Source organism: Aethalodelphis obliquidens, unplaced genomic scaffold (genome assembly GCF_003676395.1).
Source record: "Aethalodelphis obliquidens isolate GAN/ISIS:26980383/991018 unplaced genomic scaffold, ASM367639v1 scaffold23, whole genome shotgun sequence".
NCBI lineage: Eukaryota > Metazoa > Chordata > Mammalia > Artiodactyla > Delphinidae > Aethalodelphis > Aethalodelphis obliquidens.
This window is the reverse complement of record NW_020837967.1, coordinates 21,805,947-21,828,789: the sequence shown is the minus strand read 5'-3', so window position 1 is coordinate 21,828,789 and position 22,843 is coordinate 21,805,947. Positions and strand designations below refer to the sequence as shown.

At 44.4% G+C, this 22,843-nt stretch overlaps 1 protein-coding gene across 1 annotated transcript in view; it reads left to right on the top strand.

Moving 5' to 3' along the window:
• The window catches only part of CUBN (cubilin), a 281,114-nt gene that overhangs the window by 125,767 nt on the left and 132,504 nt on the right, over positions 1-22,843 (top strand). Inside the window, exons 30-32 of the mRNA XM_027121967.1 lie at positions 3,031-3,212; positions 7,884-8,058; positions 9,487-9,656. Coding sequence (XP_026977768.1) covers positions 3,031-3,212; positions 7,884-8,058; positions 9,487-9,656 — 527 coding nt within the window. The remainder of the gene's footprint in view (positions 1-3,030; positions 3,213-7,883; positions 8,059-9,486; positions 9,657-22,843) is intronic.

Here is a 22,843-nt window from a genome sequence, read left to right as displayed (position 1 = left end):
CTCAGTGGCCATGGCTCACGGGCCCAGCCGCTCTGCGGCATGTGGGATCCTCCCGGACCGGGGCACGAACCCGTGTCCCCTGCATCGGCAGGTGGACTCTCAACCACTGCGCCACCAGGGAAGCCCCCAAACAATTTTTTTTAATCACCAAAAATTGCTTTTGGAAAACAAAAGAAAAAAATTTAGAATTTTTAGAAAAAAAATTTATCGTTTTTTCTAATTTTATCTTTATTTTTTTCTAATTTTGTCTTTAAAATTTGAGCCTTCCTCAAGTTTTACTTCTTCCATAAATTTTTCTCTCCCTTTCCATTCTGAAATCTCTGAATTCTTACCAACTATGTGAGTCTGTGGAGTGTAGTAGTTAAGAACCCCACATTGCCCGATTGCACGGATCGGTTGATAGCGGGAGATTCTGCGCATGGGTGGCTCCACCCCTCACGACTTAGGTACCTTGGACAAACCACTTGACCTATGTTTGCATTGATTTGCTCATTTGAAAATGCAGATAATAATGATCCGTGTGGTTGTTATGAGCGTTAAAATAGGAACTATCTGTAAAGTGCATCTATGCGCTCAGTAGGCAGTGGCAGTGTTTTACTGTGTACCACGTGTTGTAGCATTTGATTATTTGTTATAATGACTTGCCTTAATTACTTTCTAAGGCATGATGTATACATTCATAAAACACATGCTAGAGGGGCTTCCCTGGTGGCGCAGTGGTTGGGAATCCGCCTGCCGATGCAGGGGACGCGGGTTCGTGCCCCGGTCTGGGAGGATCCCACGTGCTGCGGAGCGGCTGGGCCCGTGGGCCATGGCCACTGGGCCTGCGCGTCCGGAGCCTGCGCGTGCGGAGCCTGTGCTCCGCAACGGGAGAGGCCACGACAGTCAGAGGCCCGCATACTGCAAAAAAAAAAAAAAAAAAACAAAAAACACATGCTAGAGTCTTTTTCCATGCTTGGGTTTAATACGTCAGTTTTTTGTTTGTTTGGTTGGTTTTTAGATGTACGTTTCCCAGGGCCAGGACCTATATCATTTTTGTTGTTGTTTTTATTTATCATTCACTTTATTTTTTTTTTATTTTGTTTTATTTATTTTTTTTTTGTGGTACGCGGGCCTCTCACTGTTGCGGCCTCTCCTGTTGCGGAGCACAGGCTCCGGACGCGCAGGCTCAGCGGCCATGGCTCATGGGCCCAGCCGCTCCACGGCATGTGGGATCTTCCCGGGCTGGGGCACGAACCTGTGTCCCCCGCATCGGCAGGTGGACCCTCAACCACTGTGCCACCAGGGAAGCCCTCACTTTATTTTTTAGAGGAGTTTTAGGTTCACAGCAAAACTGAGTGGGAGGTGGAGTTCCCATGTAGCCCGGTCCCCACCCACGCACAGAGTCCACCATTATCAGCCTCCTCCACCAGAATGGGACATTTGTTACAGTTGATGACTCTATATTGACAAAGTCCACAGCTTATATTAGGGTTCACTCCTGAAGTTGTACATTCTATGGGTTTCGACAAATTTATGACATGTGTCCACCGTAACGGTATCATACAGAGTAGATTTATCACCCTAAAAATCTTCAAAAAAAGCACGCTACCCATTCATCTCTCCTTCCCCTCCAGCCCCTGGCAACCACTGGTCATTTTACTGTCTCCATAGTTTTGCCTTTTCCAGAATGTCATACAGTCAGAATGATACAGTATGTAGCCTTTCCAGACTGGTTTCTTTCACTTTTTTTGTTTTTTTTTTAGATTTAATTTTATTTATTTTTGGCTGCACTGGGTCTTCGTTGCTGTGCGTGGGCTTTCTCTAGTTGCAGTGAGCGGCGGCTACTCTTCGTTGTGGTGCACAGGCTTCTCATTGCGGTGGCTTCTCCTGTTGCGGAGCACGGGCTCTAGGCACACGGGCTTCAGTAGTTGTGGCTCGCGGGCTCAGTAGTTGTAGCTCGCAGGCTCTAGAGCGCAGGCTCAGTAGTTGTGGCACATGGGCTTAGTTGCTCCGCACCATGTGGGATCTTCGTGGACCAGGGATGGAACCCGCGTCCCCTGCATTGGCAGGCAGATTCTTATCCACTGCGCCACCAGGGAAGTCCCTCTTTCATGTCTTAATATGCGTATATTTTTCCTCGGTGTCTTTTTTTTTTTTTTCTTGCGGTACGCGGCCTCTCACTGTTGCGGCCTCTCCCGTTGCGTGGAGCACAGGCTCCGGACGCGCAGGCTCACCGGCCATGGCTCACAGGCCCAGCCGCTCCGCGGCATGTGGGATCTTCCCGGACCAGGGCACAAACCCGTGTCCCCTGCATCGGCAGGCGGACTCTCAACCACTGCGCCACCAGGGAAGCCCTCCTCCATGTCTTTTTGTGGCTTGATAGTCCGTTTGTTGTTAGTGTTGAATAATATCCCATGTCTGGATGGACCACAGTTTGTTTATCTAATTCAGCTCCTGAAGGACATCTTGGTTGCTTCCAAGTTCTAGCAGTTAAGAATAAGGCTGCTATAAACATCTCTGTGAAGGTTTTTTGTAGACATATCATATATATATATTTTTTAATTTTCTACAGTCTCTCATACAAAGGTAAGGATTTTTAGCACATAGAATTCCACATCTGAGGTCTGAAAGGACTTAGAAATAACGCATTAGGAAACTGAAAACCAAGCGACCTGCTGTCGACTGCGCGTGCAGTCTATTGTACTTCCTGCCAGGAAATTCTTACCTATATGTAACGAAGAAGATCTAAAAATTAGGTTGACGTCTTGAAAATATTACCAAAGGTTTGATGTGGTGAGCATAAGAGCTGAGAATTATCGCCCCAAATGATATAATCAATTTTTTTTAAAGAGTGAATTTAATAAGCTGTAGCCATGGTTTTTTCTCATTGTTTTATAACTGATCATTATAACTTTATTATGACTTTATAATTTCTCTCCTAAGCCAGGCGTTGTGCATTTTGAGTTATGTTTTGCGTAGCTGGCTTTTTGACTTTTTCCCAGTGGCCAATGCCCTCTTGGAACTGACTGAGCCTTGCTCTTTTCACAGGTTGTGGTGGAGAGTTGTCTGGGGACACGGGCTCCTTCAGTAGCCCCGGCTACCCTAACAGGTACCCTGCCAACAAGGAGTGTATCTGGTACATTCACACCGCCCCTGGGAGCAGCGTTCAGCTCACCATCCATGACTTTGATGTGGAGTATCACGCAAGCTGCACCTTCGATGTCCTGGAGGTAGGAAATTAGATGGTTTTCCTCACGTTATAGGATTTGGGGGCTAGAACTGGAAATCACTCTGCAGAAAACCCTGAATTCTTTCCAGGGGCCAGCAGTGTTCTATTCTTAGACGTTTCGATGAGTATCAGCCCTTGGTGAATGATGCTTGCGGACAAATGGGGTTAATATCTCAGTTTGGCTTTCCCTAAAAGCAGTGCCCGAATGCCTGGGTTTAATTAGAAGGTGGTACCAGGCAGCGGAAGGGAGGGAACCATGGGGGGAGGCTGAGGAGAGAGAACCAAGGAAGGGAGCCCCTGTGGGCGACGTGGGCTTAATCCTGCTGCAACCCCCGAGGTCCTATGAGGTCTGCTGCTCAGAGCCATCCCTCTAAGGACACAAGGCATTGGTCCCCCAACTCCCGTCCCCACTGATGGAAACTGGTATCATCGGTGCCCCACACTTCCAGCCTGAGAGAGCTCCCTTGGGAAAGGCAGTGGGCGGCAGAGTGTAAAGAAGACGTGGGTACTCGGGGTAGGACAGGGCAGGGAGCTGAAGAAGGGGCTGCAACTTCTCCAACGCTGCTGCAATGGCTTTATCTTGGGTAATTAAGATGGCCCTTGAGAATCGGTTATAATCAGCTGTTTGTTGCAGGAATCTAGTCATTAGATGATTTCCAAGTACACATGAAATTCCTATTGCCTCAGCAACAGGGACTGCCTCATGACAAGGTTCTGTATCTAGTAGAACTTAAAGTCCACGAAGGCTGGGTATTTGTGTGTTTTTGTTCTGTTTTGTTTTGTTTCACTGCTATACCCCCAGAGCCATAGAGCACTTGGCAAATAGTAAACACTTGATATATATTTGTGGGATAAATGAAAGTGTCACATCTCCAATTGTTGTGCAGTGATAATGTACATTTATGGTGATTGGCAAAGGGATTTCAACATCCATTTTCCCATTTGAATGTTAACGGATCCTGTGAGGTAAGAGGGGGATTTTACTGCTCCCCATTTCACTGTTGTCAGAACGGAGGCTCAAAAAGATTGCTGGGTTTTTCTACAACCATAAGGATAGTGAGTGGAAAAGCCGAGAACTGAATCCATCCCCGCCGCACACGCCACGTCAGCCAGTGTAGAAGGACAGATGTGGGCAGCGTGCAAGATACTGAAAGGAGCGCCTTATTGACAGGCCTGTATAGGAAACTTTAAAACTTAAAAGGCTTATTTAATTACAAACCAAGTCGTCTCCTTGAAAAGAAATGGGGTTCTCAAATCATGCCCTCACTGAGTAGACGCAGCGTCACTAGGAGTCACATTTAGCAGCTCGAGTCTGCAAAGAAGGACGATGCTGCAGTAAGTGGGACTGGAGACAGAGCCGGTGAGTCCTTGGGTTCAACCCAAACCCTGTCTTCACGTAAGTCCGGCTGCCCAGGCGTGACTCCAGCTCAGAAGTGGACCAGTTTCTTCCAAGGAGAGAATAAGGTGGCTCCCGAAATTCACGAAACTCACGCGCAGCTCAGACTGTGAAGCAGTAATATCGCTCACGTGGGGAATGTCGAGATGCTCCCTCCCGCGGGCGAGATTCCTCCGTCGCATGAAAACCCTTAACCCGTACAGAGGGCTGGCAGCAGAGTGTTCCACGGTAACGTGACACGTTCGTCACCCTTCATTTTCATATTGCAAAGCTCGTGTGATCGTTGCCTACTTGGCAACATGTAAATAGGGTTCATTGTGCTTTGGTTTTGTCCCACCCATTACGTGAGAGAGCAAAGAGCAGGCCTGTTCCCTGTGAGCAGCTTGGGGACAGAGGGGCAGCACAAGGCCTCTGGGCAGCAGCGTTCAGACAGGGTCCTGCACAGAAAGGACCGTGAGAAGAGGCTGCGGTCTGCTTGGGGCTTATCTGTGTCAGGACAAGGTGGGCTCCCGTGTCCCATCCAACCAGGGTTTGAGGGAATATATTGAAGCCCTTAAATATTTGGGCAAGTTTTTTTCTTAAGGCTGAAGTGAGTTAACCCCCTGACTTTTTCCCTCCAAACGTTGTTGGACGTCTCTGCAAATACTCAAGAAGGTGCTGTCATCAATCTGGGTTAATGACAATAAAATGATTTTTTTCCATCCCTATCACATGGACGCCGATAACATGTTAACAACAGGTTTCACAATATTTTACCCCAGGTGGGTGTGTGGCCTGGAAACATTGCTGACTTTCTCCACCCATCTGTCCCCGTCCTGTTTGTTCATCAGCCCGTCCTGCTCTGAGCCCAGTAGGGCCTCACTGTCTCCAGGTATCCGGTTTACCTGAGTTTCACCTGATCTAACCAAGAGCCCATCTATTTTTCTCTCAAAAAGCAGGTGTCCGGAGGGTGGCCAGCTGCATCAGGCAACAGCCGTTTGGTTACTCATAACCCTGGAATGCTGACTTGATTGTAACAGTAAATGGAGCTAACAGAGCAGAAAGAACTGTTCAAAACAGATTAAAACCATAGGCTTTGAAATGTTCTATATCCTGAGCATTGGCTAAAAACACATTTTTTAATCTCTGATCATCAGACCAATTCTTTTCCCCACAAAGTTGAGTCATATGCTGTAATCCAACGAAGCACACCCTCACCCTGAAATTCTTTCCATCTTTTTCCTCTTTTGAAGAGTCATGTGCTAACTATTGGTTTTAATTTGTGGAAGCGGAAAGTACCATTCTATTGTTTGAGTGAGAGAAACGCTGGCTGATTTCACTTCAGTCCTTGAGAAAGGAGCCTGAACAGCACAGAGCAGAAAAGGGAAGCCAGTCCTCGACGCAGGAGACCCAGACGGTTGCCTGGTGCGGGCAGTCAGCCTCCCCTGGTCTCTCCCCCGCTGTCTTTGTGGAGGGAAAGCAAAGAACGTCAAAAGCGGCAGTGTTTACTCTTCTGGAGGCGCTAGGCCCGCCGACTCATACCCGCTTTGTTTGCGATCTCAAGGGGACCCTGAGCAGGGAGACCAGAATATCTTGCTGACGTGCAAGTTTTCTTTGTTAGAACTAAACGCTTGCGCTCAGCGTTCTGTCCAAATATGTGCTGCTCGCGGGGTGGGCGACTGGGGGCCCAGGCTGTGGGTTTCAGGCTCTGAGCTCCACCCCAGGCCAGGGGGCAGGGGAATCTCAAGGGTGCTAAACCAGAAGCAGCCTGGTTTGTGCCATTTGCATATGTGTACATGGGAAGGGCCACACAGGGCTCTTCCTCCAGTCCTGCCTCTGATGGGACTTGGGGGCCTCACACAAACAGAGCTCTTCCAGGTGAAAATCAGCTCGAAGCGGTTGGCTCGCTTCATTCCTTTGCAATTACAGCCCTTGCGCTCGGCCCTCCCGGAACAGTGGTTTCATTCATTTCGGCCTTTCCCGCATGGCTGGGGGAATTAATCAGACAAAGAAATCATTATGGATTCAAATCACACACTCCTCACCGAAAGTAGGCTGCTTGTTCTGCTCTCCCTCCCCGGAGGACACTTGAGTGAGGTCCACATCAGTCATCAGTCGGCAGCCGCCCTGGGGTGGCGGGGGGGCAGGGGCTCGGGGCCTCAGGCTGGGGAGATGCTCGGGTGGGAGAGGGCGCAGGTCAGGGTGGGGAGGGCACCACTCGCACCCACTGGGCCACCTTTCCCGGGTCCGGTTCCAGCCGGGAGGGGGGAAGGGCACAGATGCCAGTGTGCCTGAGAACTGTCACCAAACTGGTCGTTCTTGCACTGACGCAAGTGTGGCGAGATTGACGGTCGGGGGTCTACACCTTCTGTGGGATTCTTATCTTCCCCCCACACCCCCGCACACGAGTTATCCAAGGGGCCCTTGAGAAACCTGTGTGTGAGGCATCCTGGAGGCCCCCGTGGGCTGGGCCAGACCTCCTGCAAGATGCTGGACATGAGATCCAGGGGACAGTTGCCACAAGGAATGTGTCGCCGGGGTATTGCATCCAGCCAGATGGTTGCAAATTGCAGCAGCCTAGGAGATCTCGGGACAAGTGAGATGGACCTAACGGGGCAGAGTCCAGGGCGATTCCTGAGCAGAAGGTGAACGCTCTCCATCTTGCTCCTGTGAGCGTCTGTGCCAGGAGAAGGTACAGAGGGGCCTGTAGGACTCCCTCCCTGAGGATGCCACAGAGCACACTGATAGAGGTTACATTTTCACTCCCTCTGAAGGGGCAAAAATATCATATTAAATGCCTAACCTTGTAAAGCATTCGGGTTGCAAAGTGGAAAATCCTAAAAATGTAGCAGTGATCAGTAGCCTTCAGTGAACCAACAAAATAGCTTTATGCTAAGGCTATTCCTATGCGCCCAGAAGAGTTAGAAAATCAGCCCTGATACTGGATTATCTGCCACAGGCCTCTGCCAAAGAAAGCAGGGGATCCTATGTGGACTTGGAAGAGGGGAAGGGGAGATAGGGGAGAGTCTGGGGTAATCTACTCAGTTCAGCTCTGCAGCTCCAGCTGAGGGGACAAGCAGGCATTTTGTGGGCGGTTGAACTTGTGTGTTACGAGGGCAGAGGGAGTGCCTTGGAAAATCCAGCTCAAGTTTACAGTGTGCCCCGACATGGGGAGGCTGAGATTTCAATCTCTGCTGATGATAGGATCCAAACGCTGGTGCTAAAGGGGAATCAGCGGAAGGCTTGTAATTGCTTAAATCTCTCTCTCAAGTTCTTTTTTTCTCCGTCCCATCATAGATCTATGGAGGCCCTGATTTCCACTCTCCCAGGATAGCCCAGCTGTGTGTGCAAAGATCGTCTGAGAATCCCATGCAGGTCTCCAGCACTGGAAGTGAGCTGGCAATCCGATTCAAGACTGACTGGTCCATAAATGGGAGAGGCTTCAACATCTCATGGAGAGCGGTCCCTGGAGGTGGGTGAACCTAGGAGCTGTCTCAAAATCCTTAAGCTGGGCCCTCGTTAAACTTCATGAAGTGTTTAGAGCCATGTGACGGCTACATCCTCCGTCTCAGCTCTGTGACTTCTCTAATGGCACATATGCTTCCCTGAGAAGGAGAGTTTAACTTGCAAAGAGTCACCTCGTATGTGAAAACCAGCCCATGCAAGTGTGCACATCCATGCTGAAAGCAGGAGCAGGGTGGTTGGTCAGACTCGCTTTCTGTCCGAGGGACTTCTGCCTGTTCACCAGCCTCAATTTGGGCATCAACAAAGCGCTAAATTACTTTATGCCACACATGTGGATGCTTGGCAAATACCAAAACTGCAAATGTTAAATTTGTGAATTTCAAGGAATTATTACCTTTCGTTATATACTGACTTTCTGCCCAAGATCTTAGGTTGTCTAAATAAATTACCTGTTGCAGAGTTTTAAAAATAAAGTATTAATGCACAAAATCTTTCAGCAGATGTTAATCTATACAGCTACTAATAATAGCAATGTTTATTGAACGCTTACTGTGTGTCAGGCATTTTTCTAACTATTCTACAAAGACTCTCTCATTTAATCCTCACAACCACCCTCTGAGGGAAGGTTATTTCTTGTCCTTATCTTACTGATGAAGAAATGGAAGCTTAGAGTAGTTAGTGGCCTGTCCAAAGTCACACAGCTAAAAAATGCCAAAGTGAAGACATGACTCCAGGCTGCCTTACGGCCCCACTTCTGTAGGCCAAAGGTGATATAGTAAGTATACTAGAGCTTTCCTAAAGTTAATGTTGCATGAATTTAATGAAAATTATATTTACATGGTATTTAGATTACCTAAAAATGATTCTCAATTATCAGAAAATAATACTGAATTTTCCCATTATTAGTTTATATTATCATGAACCCAAGAAATGATGAGTCATAGAGTTAGACATTGATAGATATTTGATTACATCATAGGAATTAAAAAAACTGAATGACTGTACAATGTCCAGAATATTCAATTTTAAAAGACAGATGTTAAATAATTTATAGAAGCGTACACTACTGAATTATCAAAATTCTTAGAAGGAGATGTGTTATTCTTACAGTATGTTATATTTTTAGAGAACAGTGAAGAGGCATTTCATGGCTTTGTGAAAATATGATTTTATTTGCGTTATTTTTCAGTATTTTTAAAATAACCTTTGACATCAGTACTTGAAGTATTTAAAGCCTTTTCCTAGGCATACTTCTTCATTTTGTTGGGATGCCTGAATTAATGGCGAAAATTCAGTTCTTCAGGATGTTTAGCACAGACTACATAAAAATGGTGGTCAAACAAAGTAGCATATCGTTCTGTGCTCCCGGGTAACGGTGTCAAGTTTTGTGCATCAGGGATTCCTCTCATTATTGAATTGGGTCTCCCATCTACAGGTTGTGGTGGCATTTTCCAAGCTCCCAGTGGAGAGATTCATTCTCCAAATTACCCCAGTCCTTATAGGAGCAACACTGAGTGTACATGGGTCATTCAGGTGGAAAAACATCACCGTGTTCTCTTGAACTTCACTGACTTTGACCTTGAACCTCAGGACTCTTGTATTATGGTAAGTGACACAAATCTCAAGCATTGTCTCCAGTCAAACCTGGGTCAAAACACTGCCATAAGAGCATGTTTAGTGGATGTATTAGTCATGAATGTTTTCTGTGTCAAATCATGGGAAACTCAACTATCAGCAACTTAAAATATAAGGACATTTATTTTTTACCTAAATATAAACCAGGAGGTTTGTTTAGCAACTCAGTCTCTGCTCTACCATTCTTAGTGAATTGGCTTTTCATTTTGTGGTTGTTACCTCATGGTCCAAAAATGGCTGCAGCAGTTCGGAACATCCTAAGTTCAGATCTGAAGAAGACGGGAAGGAATAGTGTTAGTTGTTTCTATTTTGTATTTTTTTAAAATCAAGAATGCAAAATTTTTACAGAAGCCCCCTTACAGATCATTGGCCAGAAGTGGTTGCAAAAGAGATTAGGAAAGTTTAGTGGATTATGATCATGGGTTTATCATAACCACTTTAAATCAATTATTGTTAACTCGCTGGGGGTTCTCACAGGGTTCTGATTTTCTTGAGATCAGGATATCTTGATCTGCTACTTGAACAAATCAGTGTCTGATAGAACAGACTAGATGGGGAGACAAGGGGTGGAGGAAAAGGGATACGACTGTTAGTTGGTTCAATGACAAAAAGTTTCCATCACTACCAACCACTTTAATACATTTTCACCTGAAACTAATGCTATATGTTTAATGTAAGAGTGAATGAGGTTGTATTGCAAAATTTTCTTTTTGTCTTTAACTTTTTTGGTTACCTGATTTTTTTTTTAGCACAAGGTTTTCCATCTTTCATTTGTATTTAGAGATATTTCATTCAAATATAAACCAGATCCTCTTGGCTAATGGATCTTTCTCTTTTAGTTTCCTGACCGTTTCTTATACAAATTCCAACTGGCTAGCTTTCAAACTTAACCCAGGAAAATTCAAAAGTTGTTTCATAATTTTCAAAGTAGTCCAGGCTAACAGTATGATTTCAAGTATTGTTTTACAAGATTAAATCATTAATCTACTTAAAAGTTCAGTTGATTTATGGTTCTGTATTAACCTTTTAACATGAATCTTCGGAGTCTAAATTGGCAGAGCAATATGTCCTACACCAAACCTAAGTTGTGGGGCATCCACTTTCCATGACGGTAACTCGGCTGACAGAGATGATTTTAAAACTTCGGATGATATTTTACAACACTTTCCTAAATGCAACAAGGAACTCACAAGGTAGTGTGAAATTTCTGAGTTAATATCCAAGAGAGATGTGAGCTTGGTACTTGGAATTGCTTTTGCCCGTGGGGCATTTGCCGATCCAGAAGGAGTTAGTGGCGCTTCTCAGAGCCTTTCAGGGCAAAGAGGAGCAAAGTTTGAGTCCAGGACCTGAGTAGGGTGTGGGTCCTGGTAAACTCTCCTGAATCCTAGGTAAAGTGAAAGTAGCAGCTTTCAGGAAGACCGCATCCAAGCGTCGATTCATCTGAGTGGCCTCCCTAAATCTCCAGCCATGGAATAATGAGAGGAACCTTGCCTTGCTAATGCATCTAGGCCTTGGACATCTGGCCAAAGCAATTTAAACTCTTCTTCAGAGGGAGATGAAATCATCCCAGACCTCACTTCTACCAATAATTTTCATATGCAACAGCAAGCACACTATGAAAGATATTTATATATAGGAGGAGAAGTGCAACATAAATGAGTCATAGCATGAATAACAGACAATGGAAATAAACACTGATAGGCACAGGTTAGTAAACAACTATGGTTACTAAGCTTATGGAGATAAAAGTCAAAATTAAAACTTTCAGCAAGGACTGCAAATCATAAAAAGTGACATTGCAAATATATATTTTTTTAAAGCTGAAAAATTTAAAGTGGATAAACACAGAAGCTAAAATTAATATCTCAGTGGAAGGGTTTGGGGTGTTTTGCTTGTTTGTTTTTTGTATATTAGGCAAATTAGACAGAGATGAGAGAACAAATGAATTGGAAGATATCAGAAGAATCTATCCAGAAAAAAACAAAACAAAACAAAGCAAAAGGATGAAAAATACAGAAGGGAGATTAAGACAAATATAGGACACATATAAAAGATGTAACATACATTTACATACATGTATAAATGGAGCAGGAACAATATTCGAAGAGCTGATGACTAAGACTTTTCCCAAACTGATGAGAGACATCAATTTACAAACACAAGAATCCCAAGGGACCCTGTATACAGACAAGCAAGGTAAATAGAAAGACATACTTATCTGAAAAAACTTAAAGATTTTAATCTTTATCTAAAAGATAAAGAAAAAAATGTTACAGTCATCCAGGAGAGTAGGTGAGCAGGTGAACAAATTATCTTTTAGGAAGTGGCAGGCTGAATGCTGACTTTTCAACAGTGAAAACTGGAAGGAGAAAAGACAAGAGTTGGTATCTTAAATTTGCAGGAAGAAAATAACTATCAGTCAGGAACTCTGTACTCTCCTAAAATAACCTTTAAACATGAAGGTGAAATAAAGCATTGAAGCAGTAGAGGTAACTTCAAGAGGAGGTCGAATGGGCCAGAGACAGCTTGTCTGCCTTACAGTTTTGCCTCTGGTGGGCAATTCTCCATCACTTTCTCCCAGTCTGTATGGTTCCAGGTATAGTTTCTTCTCTTTGGTAAAGTCCCTAATCCATAAGATTCAACATGCAAAGGTGTGTGAACCAGACAAAGCCTAGGTCAAAGCCACACCCAGCATGGCTGCATTATTTCCCTCCTGTGGTCATGAGTAGGATTTTCCACCTGCATGAGATATAAATACACAGACTGGGTTTTCTAGTAACCAGTGCCATATCTCAGCACACAGCTGGGCTTGACTTCACAAACTGTAGCCAGAGGAAACAGACAGGAGGAAGTAAAACCTCAAATATAATCTGGTCATTAGGCATGGAGATAAGAAAATAAACCCACATACAGGTGCCGGGAGGAGCCCAGTCTGGCAGATATGGTAAAATACAAAATGTAATGGTCCAAACAAGTTGCCAGGATCAGGGGATCCTGTGTGAAGCAGTCGGGGTAACCCCGCCTGCGGGGAGATGCGAGTATCAGAAGCAGATGCTGCCAGGCCCTTGAGCAACACATGGATTCAAAAAGCGAACTGCACCAGCAGCGTGGGTCGCCACAGTGCCGTGGTTAAGAAATCCACCTCTGTGGTCGGGTGGCCCTGGGGCTGAGCCTGACTTCTGCCATTTTCTGGTTGAGTCGCCTGGGAGAAAGCGAATCTTTCAGCTTTGGTTTCCTTAATTGTGAAATGGGGACAGTAAGAGTATCTGTGTCAGATTTGTTGTTGGGTTACTGGAGGTCATGTCAGTGACGTGCTTGTCACATAGAAAGCTCCCCATTCGTGCCAGCCCCTAGTCACAATGACACTGACGGTGAGCGTCCCCAGAGAGGCCTGTTCCAGGGGCAGTGGTGGAGGAGGTGCTGTGGAATACGAGGACGAACAACCAGCTTAGGGTGCTGGGCCTCCGGGTCTTCAGTAAAAGAAGACCCTGTTTGTGAACCTTTCTGCTAGCACAGCACCAAGCATTTCGTGGACCCAGGTTCTCAATAAACTGCAATAATGATCACGAGGAAACAGGAGTGATTCATTTGGGCCTGGAAGCCAGAGGAGGTTTCACACCAAAGATGACATTTACGTGGCAGAATTTCACTAGTAGACATGTGGCACAGAAGCCAGGGGAGGAAGCTCTGGGGAGAGAACAGGGTAGATTGTGTACAGAAGCGCGAGCGTGCACAGACATTTGGGCTGTAGCTCTGTGCTGGGGAGCGTGTGGAGACCCAGGGTCTATAGAAAACATCTGAACTGGACAAACTCTTGTGCTCTGTGAAGAATTTGAAATTATCCTATAGCCAGTGTGGGGAGTTGATGAACGTTTTCTGTAATGTACTCAAAACTGTGTTTTATGATAATAACAGGCAGCCGTGTGAGGCTAGGTTCGGCAGAGAAAGAGAAGGATGGTATAAAGGCTGACTGGAGAGCTATGGAAAAACCCTGGGCAGTGGCCTTGGGAGTGGAGAGAAAGGATGTACCGGCAAGCTCATGTTGGTGTAGCCACCGAAACCTAGGGGCTAATTACACCGTGGAGGGTCGGGGGGAGGGGTGATAGAGATGCAGGGGTTAAGATGATTTGCTTGAAGAATGGGTAAATAATAATAATGCCACTGACTAAGAGAGTACTAAAGGGACAGACTACTCAGATTGATTTGGAAACTTGAGTTTGAAGGTCTACACTGTGTCCCTTATAGAGTTCAACAAACGGGTTCAGTGCTCAGGATGGGGTCTGAGCTGGACAAATCCACTTGAGGATAATTTCTGTATACTTGGATGGTTGTTAAAACCACAGAAGTAGATGGAATCCTATATGTGAGTATTTTGTGAAGAGAAAAGGGCCAAGTAAACTCTTGGCCCTAAATCACCATTTAGGGGGAAGATGGAGAAACAAAGGACAAGGAGACTGCAGGGTACTCAAGGAGATGGGTGGAGAAGCAGAAGAGAATGGTAGCATAGAAACCAACAGAGAAGTCAGTTTTAAGAGTGGGTGGGCAAAGGTGTCAAATCCAGCAGATGAAGCTGAAATGAAGCCACCAGATTCAGTCTTTGATGACCTTGTAAGAAGCAGGACTGGTGTGGGTAGTACTGGAAGACTCCAGATCACGATGGGTTAGGACATACAGGAGCTTCTCAGCTTTTCCCCAGAATTATGAAAGTGAATGGTATAGAGGGATAAAGGGCCATAACCTGTGATAAGTCAGGATCGAAGGGAAGTTGTTATTATTATTTGTTTTAGTGGTGAAGAAGCTTAAGCATGCCAGGAGAGCAGGGTGCTGGTGACAGAAGAGCAGCTGAGTGTAAGAGATCAATGGAGTAAATGATGAAGCCATGTTATCAGGGCAGAGACCTGAGGAAGGGCCAGATTGGTTTTATAAATTTCATATTTTCAGAATGAGAAATTTGAACCCATGGCCAACCATAAGTTTCCTTTTCTGATTTGCAAATGTCTTTATATTGAAAGTTGCATAAGTCATATACAAGCTAAGTCGTTTTTGTTTGTACAATTTGTAACTCACCTTTACTAAAAGATAAAGAAATGTGAAAAAGGACTGTTCGCATAAGTTGGGGTGGAGATCTGCTGTGTACGGTTGCCAAGTGGACCCAGTCATGGGGATGGAGGTCTGCAGAGGTTTAGAAACAGGCAGGCAATGCACTGGCGAGGCTGGGAGCTTGGCTCCAATTTAGAGTTCGCTGTCCAGGGGTTCATGAAGGCAGGCGTTGAGGCACCAGCCATCTATCTTTATAGCTGGATGGACACTGGATGCTAAATGCCCCCGAAAATCTAGTATCTTACATAAGATCTCTGCAGTTTAAGTTCATACAAAGCCAGTCATTCATTTTGGAGACATTCAAGTTAATTTCTTGGTCCTGCTACTTAGACAGAGTCAGTAGCAAAGAGAAAAACATTCAGCTGCCAATGCTGCTGCCAGGTAATGTTTGTGTTCATGGGATTTTTAATAGAGCTCAAGTGTATTATTCAATACCAAGGTAAATTGTGCTTGGATAGGACCAGCCATCAGGGTTTTAAACCTCCTCTATCAGTTTAGATTGCAGAGTCCCATTAGAGACCCAGCCATCTCTCAGAATTATTTGTAAGGAGTAGGACAGGAGGCAGGGAATAGTGTTAGGAAGATATGTGTGCATATGCCAGAGAAAGCCATCCCAGCCTTCAGTGGAGAACTGCAGACGGCTCATTGGGGAGTGGGTTGAGTGGACTTTACTCCCTGGCATGATTATTGATATTCGATCTCAGTATTTTGAGCCACATGAGAACTTAGATAACATCGCAGAAGCATGTTTTCTAGAATTTCATGCTGCTGTAATAAAAAAAGAGAGAAACTAGATTTTTCTGACTGCTGTTGAAGTGGTGATGGCATCATCTGGAACTCATCAGAAAGCTCAATTTACATTCTGGTTTCAACTAATTTGGTAATACGTGTGCACTTTTTGCTCAGTCCCTGTGAGTGGCTGGCGACGTTAACCTCTGGCTCTCCTGAAGGACACACTGTGACTGCTTCTTGCTACGGCAGCAGCGGGACCCACGGGCTGCACAGAACTTGTATGGTCAGCATGAAAACGGCTCCATTAGGTTTCATTTCACGAAGGCCTAGTATTAAAGTGACCTCCAACTGACAGCCTAATTGCTTAATTACAGGCTCTTTCCTGAGCCTTAAATTCACATAGCTCTGCGAGCTCTTATTGATCTAGAAATGCGGGTTGTAGCCCAGTGTGAGAGGGGAAGAGAGAAATCAGATCAGCGGCACGACTGGCCCCCAGAGACCCCGGGCCTCTGATTTCCACATCCTCTTTGCTCAGCACAATGGAATGTCTGCCTGGTGAGAATCAGTGAGAAACAGATAAAAGGAAGCAGACCACAGTCCTGGTCCAGCCTCTCATCTGGAGAAAGTATCCACTAGGGCAACAGGCCCTGCTACAAAAAAACAGGCACATCGTGAGTCACGGTCTTCTTTCTGAAGCTCTTCGTGCTGCTCTAGGAGAAGGAAAGCAAAGTGTTGGATCTGAACTGAAGAAAACCAGATTCCCCCCACGCCAAAGCTGCAGTGCCCGTTGTTCACACTATCTGTCAGCAAGGCACAGGGTGGGACAGAGCAAACGTAAAACACAGTATCCGTATTTCGTTTTATTTTTTTAAGACACTACCTATGATGTGTTTCCTTTTAAAACATTGATCATTTCCAAACCTGAGCAAATAGACCCAGGAATAATAGAAGTCAGTACTTCAAAGAAACAATTCGTAAACAGTTCTTCTTTAAATATGTACTGTTTTACAAATAGATCCATGACAGAAACCAGTCTCTTTCCCTCTCTTTCTCTCTCCCTCGCATATCTTCCCTTTTTCCTTTACTTCTCACCACAGAAAGCTTACCTTCCATTTGATACTTGAGGAAGATCTCCGGTAATCTCTTTTAAATGTTTTATTTTGTGGCTTGCTTTTGGTAACCCCTTAGCCATTTGGCCTTCCGGTGCCAAGTTAGTTACCAAAAGCCACGCTGATACTTTCCATCCCCAGAGCAAAGAATCATTGAATTGGAGCCGCTGTCCGTAATCTGTGGACACAAGCTTTGTTTCTGTTTCAGCTCAGAATCTCCTTAAATGTATGTTTATTCATGAAAATAAAATGAACTTCTTGGATTTCTTTTCATACCAACGTTTCCAGTAATCTTTGGGTCCCTGCTTGCAACAACTGCAAATTATGAGAGTTTCTTGTCTCCTGTAAAATTTGGAACTGGAGTGCCACCCTGTAGAACAAAGAAACAGGAGTGACAAGAGTCCCGACACGAGATGTGTGCCGTGAACTGGGGATTTCATTTCAGAGGCCCGTTGCTGGAAAATATCACTGACGGAGGAAACCGATTCGTCCTCCACCCTCCGCCCTCCACCCCCAAGAAAAGCTGCTCTAATGAGCAGTACTTCCCTTTCCTTCCTTACCTAAATTTATGACTTTAACAGCTTGGATAATTTCCTGGTGGGGTGCGCTCCCTGTCACTTAGTATTTCCTCCGCCTGCAATTACCGTTCCAACACGGGGGCTCCATTAGCAGCTATGCTGCCCTCCTCCCGTTTGCCACACGTGAATGCATTTCACGGACTCTCATGCTCCAGACGGACTTGGCAGCCTGACGTGAATGATGTCTTCTCTGCCCTGAGATCTTATCCACCACATGTCTTGACCCCGATACACTTCAAGGCAATCCAAGCAGTAGACACGTGTTGCGAGAATGAATTAAAAATGAAGTAAAGGGGAAAGACCAGGTTGAAAGCCAATAAGGCCAGGGGCGAGGTGAGCAAAGACGCCATGCTAGTCTAATGAGACTGTGGTTAGACCAGGAAGGGACAAGGAGTGGACGTATATCTGGATCCAAGACTAGAGCCGAGTTAGGAATCGGGGATTTGGGTGTTAGGTTTAGTGATTGGTCCTGGGCACTGTGCCCGCTTTGTTCCAGCCGGCTCAGTTAGCACGCTGGGAATCCCGTGCGTGTACAGTGGGGTGGAATGCATGACAGGTGCCAGCCACTCCAAAATCCACAAGGGCCCCAAATAAGACTTTCTGAAAGGCCACTGAGGATGCTTGCTTGCACGTCTGAAGAAGAGAGAGGTGACTTCCACTCTGTTTCCCCGGATTTTCTTTCCAGATGACGACGGACATGTCACTAGCTTCCTGGAATCCTGATCTCCCAGTATTCTATTGTCAGTGAAGAAAACTTGATTTTATCTTTTTGGTTGTTTTAATGATAATTGATCAGAGGCCAGACGGATGGGGTTCACATGCTGGCTCCACACCACCCAGTGTGTGACTGTGAACAGTGACTTATGTCTTCTGCGCCTCAATTCTACCAGCTGCAAAAAGGAATTGTAAGAAAGATGGAACTTTTTTAAAGACCTAAATGTAAGGCCAGACACTATCAAACTCTTAGAGGAAAACATAGGCAGAACACCTATGACATCAATCACAGCAAGATCCTTTTTGACCCACCTCCTAGAGAAATGGAAATAAAACCAAAAATAAACACCTAATGAAACTTCAAAGCTTTTGCACAGCAAAGGAAACCCTAAACGAGATGAAAAGACAACCCTCAGAATGGGAGAAAATATTTGCAAATGAAACAACTGACAAAGGATTAATCTCCAAAATTTATAAGCAGCTCATGCAGCTCAATAACAAAAAAACAAACAACCCAATCCAAAAATGGGCAGAAGACCTAAATAGACATTTCTCCAAAGAAGATATACAGGTGGCCAACAAACACATGAAAGCATGCTCAACATCACTAATCATTAGAGAAATGTAAATCAAAAGTACAGTGAGGTGTCACCTCACACCGGTCGGAATGGCCATCATCAAAAAATCTACAAAGAATAAATGCTGGAGAGGGTGTGGAGAAAAGGGAACCCTCTTGCACTGTTGGTGGGAATGGAAACTGATAACAGCCACTATGGAGAACAGTATGGAGGTTCCTTAGAAAACTCAAAATAGAACTACCATATGACCCAGCAATCCCACTACTGGGCATATACCCTTAGAAAACCATAATTCAAAAAGAGTCATGTACCACAATGTTCATTGCAGCTCTTTTTACATTAGCCAGGACATGGAAGCAACCTAAGTGTCCATCGACAGATGAATGGATAAAGAAGATGCGGCACACATATACAATGGAATATTACTCAGCCATAAAAGGAAACGAAATTGAGTTATTTGTAGTGAGGTGGATGGACCTAGAGTCTGTCATACAGAGTGAAGTAAGTCAGAAAGAGAAAAATACCATATGCTAACACATATATATGGAATCTTAAAAAAAAATGGTTCTGAAGAACCTAGGGGCAGGACAGGAATAAAGACGCAGACCTACTAGAGAATGGACTTGAGGACACGGGGAGGGGGAAGGGTAAGCTGGGACGAAGTGAGAGAGTGGCATGGACATATATACACTACCAAACGTAAAATAGATAGCTAGTGGGAAGCAGTCGCATAGCACAGTGAGATCAGCTCGGTGCTTTGTGACCACCCAGAGGGGTGGGATAGGAAGGGTGGGAGGGAGACGCAAGAGGGAAGGGATATGGGGATATATGTATATGTAAGGCTGATTCACTTTGTTATACAGCAGAAACTAACACACCATTGTAAAGCAATTATACTTCAATAAAGATGTTAAAAAAAAAGAAAGAAAGATGGAATTTTAAAAAATATGCTTAAAGCATTAATCACAGTGTCTGGTACAGATAAGTGTTAGCTGCTGCTCCTGGTGTTTCTATTACTACTATTACTGCTTCTATTACTACTATACTATGTTAAAGGTCTAAACTTATCTTTTTGAAAATTGTGAACCTTAGGTACACAGACCTGGATCCATAATCCTTAGTTCATTGCTATCATGATTAGTTTGTGAACAGGCTTATTTTATCTTAAAGTATTTTTTTAATCTTAACTAATATATTATAAAAATTTTCACACACTCTTCACTATATCATCTCGTTAAATTCTTTTCACTTCAGAAGTGGCTTGTTTTGATACCTCCTAGAAGATTCACAAGTGAGTTAAGAAGGAAAAAAGTGATAGTGCAGAAAATGAAAAGAAAAGCAAGTTCATATACGTTTATAATTTTTTGCATAGAAAGCTTAGCTCTGAAGTTAAGGTGAAGCATTGGCGTACTTTGGGGAATGTAAAACATGCTGTGTGTTTTGCTTTTGAATTGAAATGCTTTCTTCTTACTCCAGTTTATACTCATTTTAACCCACACATATAGTTGGTTTATTTTCTCCCTGAGCAAGATGACACTTAGTAAAAGAAGAAGACAGTAGGAATATTTTCCCACCTCCTACTCTCCAACGATCTGAGGGAATATATTCCAGCTTCTAGAAATGAAAATACAAACATTACTGAGGAAGCTAATGTTCATTTTCCCCCTTCATCATGTGCTTTGGCCTGTGAGTGATGAGTGTTTCAGCGAGGGGACCATGAGTCACTCCATCACCAGGGCTTTGACCCTGGGGGAGGGGCTACTCGCCGCACCCCTATCAGCCACTCTGCTTGGTTCTAAGCAAGGCATCCGTGATGGCTCGTCTTTATTCAGTAGTTTTTAAATGGATCGGGACACGCTACCTTCCTTTTGTATTGGATTTTACATTTTAGAAAGCTCCTTGCTCAGGGGTAGTTGTTTGGAGACTGAATTAAAGGGGGACACAAATTCAGGCAGGGGAAATTTTAGGCTCCTTTACTGACCTAGGCAAGACAGCATGAAGTCCCACAGCAAGACACTGCCGGGCAGGTGGAGGCAAGGGGTGCAAGAGACATGTCGGAGGAAGAGTTAACAGAACATAAGGATCCATTCCACTGGGGGATAAGGGAGGGATCTAAAAAGGCTTGGCAATTGGGTACATACTCTGGCATTTACTGAGGCAAGAAATGAAGCTGGGGCTTCCCTGGTGGCGCAGTGGTTGGGAGTCCGCCTGCCGATGCAGGGGACACGGGTTCGTGCCCCGGTCCGGGAAGATCCCACATGCCGCAGAGCGGCTGGGCCCGTGAGCCATGGCCGCTGAGCCTGCGCGTCCGGAGCCTGTGCTCCACAACGGGAGAGGCCACAACAGTGAGAGGCCCGAGTACCGAAAAAAAAAAAAAAGAAATGAAGGTGCAGGAGGAATTAGGGGGAGGGGGCGATGATTTCAGTTTGAGACGTTGACTTCCAAGGTTGATGGAACATACCAGCAATGGTGTCTGGAATGCAGTCAGATAGCTGAGCCTAGAGCTTGGAGAGAGGGCTGGACTACGGTTGTACGTAGTAGCCAACTAACACGTGTCTTGGAAATCTTAAAACAGAAGCCACATCCTTGATACATTCCGTCAGGCAGCAAAAGGCTAGATTAAATGGCGTGAATAGCCACCTGGCTTAGATACTGCAGTACAGTTATATGAGTAGCATATTTTCCTGTCTCTGTATGGGGTCATGTACATGTCCGTCTGGCTAAACACTTAAGCACTTTAAATATATATGTTATTTTAAATGTTTATATGCTCCTCATACTAAGTTTCTAAAATACAGAAAAGAAAAAATAAGAAATTAATGGCATCCATAATATTGCAATACAGAGACAAACTATTAACATCTTGGCTCATTTCCTACAGAAACACACACAAGCACACTTACACATACACAAAGAGAGTTAATATAAAACTGCGTATAGTTTTGTATCCTGCCTTTTTTCACTTAGCTTATTTAATATGCTTCTTCTTAAGAAGAATTTCTTTGGCCCTATAATCAGTTACATGGACACCGTAGACTTGAGTTAAGCACTAGCTTGTCATTGATCACTTAGATTACTTCTATTCTTTTCTTATTATAATAGTGCTCTGAAGAGCATATTTATATGTAAATCCTAGTCTACATTTCCCATTATTTCCTTTATATAGATTCTCTTTTTCTAATTGAAAACTCTATTATGAAATATTTTAAGTCTACAGAAAAGTATCAACTACACAACGCATGTAAAGTATAGCATGAACAAAAACATCCTCCTTGCTAAATCTCAATATTTGGCCGTATTTGCTTCAAGTTCTTTGTTTTTTTTTTTCCCCCCCAAAAGAAATGCATTCCTTTTGAGGCCCCATGTGTAGCCCACACTGTTCCATTCCCAGCCCCTGGCCCAGAGGAAACCAATTTATGAGAAAGTGTGTTTACAATTCCCATGGCTATTTTGGTACTTTTTCATGGTATGTGTGCATCTGTATACAGTATGTAATGTTATTTTGCATGTTTTACAAATATGTGTTATGTTGTATTATGTACATCAAGTAAATGTATTATGTTCAAGTAAATAAATTATTGTGTATAATTTATTTATCTGATGAACATAATACAACATAACACATATTCTTCCATCCACTCTTTTCATCCAACAATCTGTTTTGAACGTTTTTCTACACTGTGGTGCATTCAGATCTAATGCATTCTTTTTGCCACGATACAAGATTCCACTTTATCAACATCCCATGAGTCACGTACCCATGTACTGTTAGTGCACATTTCAGTTGCTTCTGATATTGTACTATGGCAACCCTCAGCAAGGAACGTTCTTGTCCACATTTCTGAATGCAGTCATGCAAGAGTTTGTCTCGGGTAGACGCCCGGAAGTGAAAGAGCTAGCTTTTACATTTCCTGTGTTGCCAAATTCCACTAAAAAATGTGTGCGTGAGCATTCCTATCATGAAACAGGAGAAACTTACCTTCATATTATCTACCCCCATTTTTAAGACGATGAAACTCATAACCAGAAGCTTCTGAAGTGCAGGAACAAACAGGTATCCCAGATGGACCCAGGACTGGAGTCTAGGTGTTCTGACTCTCAGAGTGCTTCCAGGTGTTCCGATCACGAGATACCTGTGCTTCCCAGGTGTTCTGAACCTAAGATCACTGTGCTCTCCTCTGGGCCTTAGTCGGTCAGATGGAAAATGTCAGATGGGCCAAATCCCGTATGTAGCCTGTCAGTGAAGGCTGGGCACTGAGAGGCCATGAACAGTGTGGTTTGAGACGAGTGTGAGTGTTGACATCCACTTAGGCTCCGCTTTTTGGACATTTTGGAAGCTGTGCTGT